This window comes from Malania oleifera, chromosome 8 (assembly GCF_029873635.1).
Source record: "Malania oleifera isolate guangnan ecotype guangnan chromosome 8, ASM2987363v1, whole genome shotgun sequence".
Taxonomy (NCBI): Eukaryota; Viridiplantae; Streptophyta; class Magnoliopsida; order Santalales; family Ximeniaceae; genus Malania; species Malania oleifera.
This window is the reverse complement of record NC_080424.1, coordinates 107,381,291-107,390,507: the sequence shown is the minus strand read 5'-3', so window position 1 is coordinate 107,390,507 and position 9,217 is coordinate 107,381,291. Positions and strand designations below refer to the sequence as shown.

General features: G+C 37.3%; 1 protein-coding gene across 1 annotated transcript; it reads left to right on the top strand.

Annotated features, from left to right (window-relative positions):
* Window positions 1–501: 501 nt before the first annotated feature.
* LOC131162213 (uncharacterized) lies at window positions 502–6,731 on the top strand. Its single transcript, XM_058118446.1, has 9 exons — window positions 502–1,014; window positions 1,643–1,685; window positions 1,776–1,854; window positions 2,088–2,133; window positions 2,229–2,327; window positions 4,436–4,504; window positions 4,589–4,934; window positions 5,026–5,183; window positions 5,678–6,731. The coding sequence occupies exons 1-9, from the start codon at window positions 565–567 to the stop codon at window positions 6,515–6,517; spliced, it is 2,130 nt and encodes a 709-aa protein (XP_057974429.1). The 5' UTR covers window positions 502–564; the 3' UTR covers window positions 6,518–6,731.
* Window positions 6,732–9,217: the final 2,486 nt, after the last annotated feature.

Here is a 9,217-nt window from a genome sequence, read left to right as displayed (position 1 = left end):
TTTTTGTATAAATAAAAAAAATTTCTATTCAATACAATACAATTATAATTATTTATTATACGTGAAAAATGCCTTAATGTGAATTTAAATATTTTATTGAATAAAACTAATTAGTGCTACTTTGAAAGTTTGGGAATGTAATTCTAAATATTTTATTAAATAAGACCAATTTAAATATTATTTTAATAATATTTTTAGACAAATTAATGTAGAGTCAATAGAAAAAATTCATTCTTTATTCAGAGTTAGATTTATTTATAAACAAATAAGTAAAAAAATGATATGAGAATTAAAATTTAATTATTTAAAATGTAAGTTTTTAACACTTAATTTTACCAAATAACACTTTATTTGGTTTGCTTTTTGCAAAATCTAGCGTCCTCACGTGAGTATCACCACAGTCTTTGCACGTGAGCTACTCCTTTCTCTCGGTTGGCACGTGGCAGGAGGCCCGTGTGAGCCGCACGTACAAAACCCCACTGAAACTCATTTGAAAAATAAAAAAGAAAAAGAAAAATAACTAACGCCCGTTTGGAGAGAGAAAGAAGACCCCCGCCCCTCTGAATGGGTAAGGTAGCGGAGATGAACATGAACATGAACAAGAAGAAGAAGAAGAAAGGACGTCCTTCTCTCTTAGATCTTCAAAAGCGCAGTCTCCGGCTGCAACAAAAACAACAGCAACAAGACGAACACGGCCTTATCTCTAACCCTAATTCCCAAAACCCCAACCCTCCGACCCCCAATTCTAACCCTACACGCCGATCCGCTCGCCGCAAAACCTCCCCGGAGCCGGAATGGATTAACGACGACGACGAAGACGACGAGCGGAGGGAGAAGAAGCTCAAGCTCGTTGTGAAATTGCCCTCGCATCTCGATCATCTCCCCCACCCTAGATCCTCGGGGAATTCTCTCGGTTCCGATTCGAATGTGGATGGTGAGAATAACGAGGCGGCGAAGAAGAAGCGGAAGATCAACGACGTCAGCGACCGATCCGGTCACGCTTCCACCGATAAGGTGATGAATTGAATGCCTTATGTTTTTTTTTTTAGGTCAGGGTTTAGGGATCTTTGCCTTCTGATTTTTCAATACCTCTTAAAGTAGTTTTGATACTCCCGAATGTGGGAAAAATCAAAGCGGACCGTTGCTGGTTTTACCTTCTTTCTTTGTTTTGATTCTTTTGTGGTACTTTTGGAGACTCACTGTTTCTGTTTGATTTAAATCTTTTGGGATTTCGCGCGAAATTTGAAGTATCTGGATCTGAAATGAGTGCATGTGTTTGACTGGGTCAAGTTTTAGATATTTATTTTTATTTTTTTGGGAAATACGGGAGAGTGTTTTTAGTTTTTTTCCTTATTTAAAATATCGGTTATTATTTTATTCTTCATCGTTTGTATTTAATCGAACCTTTATGCATCCATATCGCACACCAGCCTGTCTGAAAAGTTTCAATTTTGTCTTTTCTTTATTTATTTAGAGTTTTCATAAGCTGTACTTCCTCTGTCGCTGTTTCGTTTTCTGCTTATTGTGGGCTTCTTTTACTGTAGCTTTCCTTGTTGATTCCTCAGCACAGAAGATATCTATCTCTATTAATAATTGCTATTATTTTTTTGCCCTACACACTGATCTTGGATTGATTTTGCAGGGTGAAAAGTTTTCGAAAGCGACGGACACTCCACATGGTTCCGGTCAATCTCTGTTGTTGCTCGAAAGCCATTTCTTGTTGGGAATTCTCAATCATTAATTTAATTTTGTTTATGTCATTTATTTGTGGACAGGGTCGAGGTTGGACTGCGGCCCCACGACACCTTTGCCAGATAAAAAGTTGTTGGTGTTCATTCTAGACAGGCTTCAAAAGTGAGTTTTTCGCTTCTCAATTAGATCTTTTATTTCTTGTACATACATTTTCACATGGGGAATTTTTTTTTTCTTTTCTCCTGATTGGTTCTTCAAGACCCACCACCAGGAAGGACACATATGGTGTGTCGTCCGAGTCAGTGGATTTTTAGCTTCTTAATTAGATCTTTTATGTGCTATATATACAGTTGGTATGGATTTTGATTGTTCATTAAAAAAAAAATCACCTGCAGGAAGGACACTTACAGCGTGTTCTCTGAGCCAGTCGATCCAAAAGAGGTGCTCATTTTTTTGCTACTGTTGCATTTCTGTCGGATATCCGTTTCATAGGTTGACCCATCCATGTTGAATGTTTGAATCTGTTTTTGGTACAGCTTCCGGACTACCATGAGATTATAGAGCATCCTATGGATTTCCAAACCATTAGGATGAAACTAGATGGGGGACTTTATTCTGACTTGGAGCAATTTGAGGTTGGTTCTTTCTACCAGTTTTCTTAAAAACCACCAGGTCTTATTCTGGTTTTGTTTATTATAATATTTAGGTTTCCCCTGGCATTAAAAAAGGAGTATTTGGAATTTGATCATGTATTTTTTCCCCTGATTTTTTGTGGGAAAAGTCACACATGAAATCTTTCATATCGAGGAATTTATGATTTGCTCAAACATGTCAGTCACTAAAGTCCAGCTGCTTTTCATTGGCCGCTGCTGGCGACTTCACGATCCATTTGGGCGACACAATTGAAAAAATTACTGTGCTTGTATTTATCATGTTTTCTGGAAAATAACAGTTGAAATTCTTGTTAAGAAGTGGAAAAATTGTTGAGGGGAGGGAACTGCCGTTGTCTGCCTTTTGGTGACTTTGCTGTGAGCTTCTTATATTCTGCGGGTCCCATAAGTGGATTTAGTACCTTGGTTGAATATGTAGGCTCAAATTTAATCTCTTTCAACAATTTCTATTGCCCATTGATATGGACTAGGTTTTTCATTGAGTCCATATTTTTACTTTGTTCTCATCTACTGTTTGTCTGGCAAAGATGCTACCATACTACTTGGTTGGAGCCTTTCTTATGCAATGGTATGGGTCATGGGTGGTTCAGTGCAAAAATGTAGATTCAACTGGTGGGGGCAGTCACTTTATGCAATAATTCAGGGTGCAAGTTACCCTTCCAGCACCTCAGTTTTTTGATGGGCGCGAGGTGGTGACCTTCTGAAAGGCAGTATTTCATGTAATCCATGTTGATGTTACATTAGAATTTTCCATGTTTCTTGGCAACACTTTGTGGTAATGATGAAAAGAACAGCCTAAGAAATTGTTCAGATGGTTTAAATCTAAGGAAATTCTTTCGCATTGGTTTTGGGTCTGAGTACTCTCTATAGGTAGGGAATAGTACAATGGCATGGATAACCCTAATACCTATTTTATGGTCTTGCTTATCTTGATGGGCATTTAGCAAGTACTTCATTCTCAATTAGAGCCTTCCTATTGGAACTTTCTTTCCCCCATTGTGGATTAGGATGACTTTGCTTGTAATGGCTATATGAAGTTGCAATTTTGAGTTTTGTAGATCTTATTTTCCTTTTGGCCTGGTTTGATAGCTCCCTGCCACTTGTGTGAAGGAAGAAAGTCCCCATTTCACACCTGGTGAAGTTTTGGCGTTTCTGTGTAATTCCTTGCCATCTTTTGAAGTCAATCCTAGGTATGCTTTCATCCAATCCATTTCCCAAGCCATGGGAAAGGGGAAAAGATCCTTGTGGATGAACTGTGTAATTTGTTTAGTGTCCTTTGACATGCCAAGTCCACCTAATGTGGGGTTTTGGGGTGGCCAGTGACTTGCAGAATCAATAGGACTTGAAATGAATGCATGCATAACAAGTTAGCAGAGTTGCCCTTAATTTTCCGTCACTGTACAAAAGAGTGCTATTGCTTTCCTCCACTCAATCCCTTTCCCGAAAAAGGCCATGATATAGAAATATGAAAATGATTTTAGAGTAAAAATTATCATACTGAAAGGGAGAAGAAGTAAAATAATTGTATAAAAGCATAAAATGATTCAATAATGATTGTCATGCTGAAAAGAAGAAGAAAGAAGTTCCTAGTCTATGTGCTGGATGGGCAGATAATGCAATGTATAGTCCTGGGCAGTTATGCTCGTCAGCTTGTCTTTATCAAATGTTATTGTGTAGCCTCCTCATCTACAGTCCTTTTTGGAACAAAAAGTATTCACAATGCTTTGACCAGATGTGTATGACACAATATTGAGGAATGTGAATTCCTTGTCACATATAGGTTTTTTTATGATATCCCATTGCAGAATTCAACCACAAAATGGCTGTGGTTTGGATAAGTCAATCTCAAATCAATGCCTTGATGCAATTTGGTTTTAATATTTTATGATTTATTAACAAGTTGAAGATCGCAAGGTTATATTTAGTACATGGATACATCAGAGTAATAGTTTCATTCGTAACAAATGTTCATACCTGGTGGTGGTTGGTTTCCTGAGATCTTAGTTTGGTTTTTGCAAGAAATATTTTGTCAGTTTTAGAGCTGTCTAAACTTGGTTATTCAATTCATGCAGGCAGATGTTTTTTTGATATGTGCAAATGCAATGCAGTATAATGCACCAGATACAATTTATTTTCGACAGGTATGGTTCATTGCCAGCTCACACCATTGTTTTCATATTCAGGTTCTCTGTCCTATGTTTGAAAGTTGAGACTGTTTATCCTAGGCACGATCCATACAAGAACTGGCTAAAAAAGACTTCGAAAATTTGAGACAAGAGAGTGATGATAGTGATTCACAACCTAAGGTTGTGAGGAGAGGTAGACCACCAAACAAGAATCTGAAGAAGTCTATTGGTGGCTCTCCATATGAGCGTGTTGGTCCTGATTTAATCTCTGATGCAACTCTTGCTACTGGGGAGGATAATTCTTTGGGCACAAACCCATACAATCTCAGAAAAGGATCTAGCCCATACAAGTTTCGGGCTGCTGATGCACCAGTAAAGGCGTCCTATAGGTCTCGGAACAATGAAACTTGTGCTGGATGGTTAGAAGGGAAGAATGAATTTTCAGGTTCAGATTTTTATAGGCTGCTCTGCTTGCCCCACGACCCTCTCTGTCTCTTAGGAATACTGATCTGATTTTGTTTCCTGGTGAAATGCAGTTTCTATTTTGAAGGGTGTGACAATGAAGAATGGGAAGAAACAATTTAATGTAGATGAGAACAGGCGTGACACCTACAACCAATCTCCCGTATCAGCCTTGGAACATGAGTTATCTGTGTTGCCCGCCCTCAGTGATGAATTGAAGCAGCTGATGGTGGTATGTGTCATGGGAAACTTTTGTCACTTCGTTTAATGTAATGTTTGGGAAGAAAGATTTTGGATGGTGAATTTGGAAATTCATACAATGTTTTCTTACTAAAATTTGGCCAAATTCATTTGATTTAAATTTCATGGTTCCAAATTCATTTGATTTAAATTTCATGGTTCCAAATTCATGTTCCAAAATACCATATGGACTCATCCTATGGTTTCCTAAAAGAATGCTATGCCATTCATATGCTAAATATTTCCCACACCTACACTAAATCCTCTCTTCTTCTTAGAAGGGGTGTGGGCAGGGCTGGAATGAGTAGGTAGGGTTTAGATGGTCTGGTATGGTTAGTGTCGAATCATTGGATAAGAGTAAAAATGGATACTTTGCCCATGCATTGTCTGCTTAATTCCTGCTAATGAGCCATGCTTTAAATTTTTTGTCAATTACCAATCTGAGATGGTTTTCCTTTTTTTTTGTTTTCCAATTTCTAAAATCAGGTCGGTCTAGGTTCGGAGCATAGCTATGCAAGAAGCTTAGCTCGATTTGCTGCAAATCTTGGGCCTGTTGTTTGGGGAATTGCTTCCAAGAAAATCCAAAATGTTTTGCCTGCCGGACTCAAGTTTGGTCCTGGATGGGTGGGAGAAAATGAGGCACCACATCAGCAGCTTTCTCCATTTTATGAAAAGCCAAAATCTTCGACCAACTTTGTATGTGATGTCCATCCCAGTGCACCCCTTGGTCCATCACCTTCTTGCTCGAACTCTGTTCTCCCAAACACATCATCTTTGCATGGTAAAGTCAACATGATGGAACGTGGAGTATTAAATTCCCGAAGTGAGCTTTGTTCAATTGACAGTAGTATTAGACAAAACAAACCCGAGGCATCTTACCAGATTCAGCAAAAACTCCTTGTTCACCCCGAGTTGAATGGTTACACTAGTGGGTTTGGGTTCAATTCCCCACCTCATGTGGGGATGGTAAAACAAGGCGGCACATCAACAGGGAGGTGCTTTTCAGAAGGCCCTTCAGTGCCTTCTCAAATGCTTGGCATGGTTTCTGGAAGCAACACTGCTCCCATTGGTCTGATGCATGCAAAGCACTTGGATTCAGGTGAGCCTGTATCCTGTGGAAGCATAATCGGCCTGCATTCTGCGAATTTCCCAGCTCCAGGTTTCAGTCATGGGTCCAACACGATGCCAATTTCGGGGCTGAATGGAAAACCATCTTCCCAGGGATTCTCACCGGACCTTAATGTAAGATTTCAGTCACCAGGCTCACCTAATTCTACTGTGCAGATCGGTTCCTTGAAGCAACCTGATTTAGCATTGCAGCTCTGAGGTACTTTTCTCATATTAGATTGGGCCAGGGGTTCAGGTTCCTTTTGTTTGAGATGAATAAAACACCAAGCTCTCACTCTGATGTGGGTGCCTTGTGATTAACACCACAATTGGGTCATTGAGTCATGATGTCTGAAGGATCGGGGAAAGGTTTTGTACAGATTAATGTATCCAATTTTTAAGTTTAAAAAGAAAAAAAGGGACTTCGGAACAATTCGAAACCGTAAGTTCTCTGCAATTTTTTTTCTTTTTTAACGGCGATGAACTTAGGCAGTTGGGTAGAACGCACTTTAAGATTTTAAAATTTTCCAATACCTTTCTTTTTGAAATTTGTTAAAAAGTCATTTGTGATTTTTGAATTTGAAACTGTAAGGTTATAATCTTTTTGGCAAAGATGGGTGGGGTTTGGTATTTATACACGCAGAATTAGTCCTCCTTGGGGTATGCCTTGATTGCACTTTCAGTCCCTATGTGTTGATTTGCAATAGCTGTACTGTGGTGGGTAGCCCACAGCTTGGCGTCAGGTTGGTTGATGTCATCTCTTCCTCCCCAAAATAAATGATTAAAATGGTCGATCTCAACAGCCAACTTGGCTTGAAGACAGCTTACATGGCAAATGACGAACATTTATTTAGTGGAAAGCAATTTTATTGAAAAACTTTGAAGGGCAAAGGTCAAATAAATAGCATGAATTTGCTTCAAGATTTATAAAATTTATTTATTTATTTTATAGTTATTAGGGGTAGTTAACGTTTTTTTTAGCTCATGCTGGGAAGTTAGCATCTTTTTGTCAAACCTTTGACGAGTTATAGAGTTTTTGAAACTTGGTGAGGTTTGTGGTCGCATCTTTTTACTAAAATTTTAAAAAATGTTAATGTCTTTCGCTCAACAAGAAATAGAAAGTGAAACTTATCACGATCAAATAGACACGAACGAAATATTTCTTCTGTTGGACCAAAGACAAGGGTTTCTTCCTCGTGAGGGATTGACTGTTTGGTTTGAAAAATATTTATTTTTAATATATAATGCCATAATAGATGAACTTTGGATAATTTATAAAAAGGAATACATTGTTCTCATAAGGCCCAAACTCCTCACTTATGTTTGGGAGAGCAAAATTTAGACCTTGAATTGGAATTTGTGTGACTTTATAAAATCATATTTACTCTATGACTCTGAGTAAATAATTGAAGCCTTAAATTTAAATTTGATCAATTTGAACAAAAAAAACATAATATAAAATTGTATTGAATTTCTTTCAAACCTATAAATTATGAATTCATACTCTCAAATACAACTTAAGTTTCTTTTAAATCTAATACATAACATTTATAGTCCAAGCGCCTTTGAAAATTCCAAACGGATTCAAAGAGTAAGTAAAAATTTTTCACTTCAATAATCAACTCACATTCTTAAAAGTCTCATTAAGTCTTTAAACCAAAGAAATGAATATTCCCTAGAAGTGAGGATAAGCAAATCAAAAGCATCTCAAGCATAGATAAAGTAATTGTACGGGTGCACTTGAGGAATCCTCGTCCAGACATTAACTATGAAATTATGAATTCAAAAGAAATTTTGAATGGATGGAGAATATAAAATTCAACTTTTGAGAATTCAAAACCTAATTTAACCCAATTTTATATATTATTATTATTAATAATAAAATATATTACCCTATGTTTAGTTTATAAAATATATATATTTTTTGTAATATACAATGGCCGTAATAGATGAACTTTTGATAGTTTAAAAAAAGGAAAACATTGTTCTCATAAACTAAGTGATAATGAGTAATACTTATTCTTAAATTTTATCATGAGTTTTTTTTTTATTATCTTATCTGGGTTCATGCATAATACCTCTGGTTGATAAATAGGACAACCAAATTTAAAGGAAATTGTTGAATGACCTAGACTTGTGATGACACAGGTCCACGTGGTAGTTGAGCAGTGTGGGACCCTAGTGCCCACTTGTCACATAGAACTATGTCATTATCAGAGTATTACTTAATTCAAGGACATCTCCACTATTGGAATTAGTGTGATCCCAAGAGGGAGGATGAATTGGGCTTTAAAAATATTTTGACTAAATTAAACATTTACGCTAATTCACCATATATTATATCTCATTTTCACATGTGTATGTAAATTAATAAAACGATAAATGCAGACAGACACGTAGAACATATCTCATTTAAAATAGATGCGTGCATGCAAATAGTTATAACGATAAATGAAAACATACACATGCGAAAATTTAAGTGTAGAAATATAAATGAGATAGAGAGAGCGATACACGATATTTGTTATCGAGGTTCGGCCAAACCATCCCACATTCCCGCCTTGGTCATACTCTCCAAGGATTTCACTATCTCTACTCACTTAAATGGGCGGAGTAAAAGTTGTTTACAACATTTCTTAAAGGGGTAAGGTAAACCCTGGGTCAGATTAATAGGTCTTACCCTAATCTTCACACCTCTCCTTACGGGGCGAGAAATACACCAACTCAATTACCACGTTTAGCCGAACTAGGCTCCCTTACGTGACAGAGACTCCCTAGTTCAATTTTCGGATTGAGCCCAACCAATCTCCCTTACGGGACAGAGCCTCCCCAGTTCAATTAACGGGCTGAACACAACCGGTCTATTAAAAATATTTTTGTACATATTACATGCTTCAAACAATAAGCTGGGATGTACAC

What these genes read in the sequence shown, in the direction of transcription:
- LOC131162213 (XM_058118446.1), top strand. Translation starts at nt 565, where the DNA reads ATGGGTAAGGTAGCGGAGATGAACATGAACATGAACAAGAAGAAGAAG. An exon ending in GGACACTCCACATGGTTCCG is followed by an intron (nt 1,686 to 1,775) that starts GTCAATCTCTGT and finishes ATTTGTGGACAG; the next exon opens with GGTCGAGGTTGGACTGCGGC. An exon ending in CTGACTTGGAGCAATTTGAG is followed by an intron (nt 2,328 to 4,435) that starts GTTGGTTCTTTC and finishes CAATTCATGCAG; the next exon opens with GCAGATGTTTTTTTGATATG.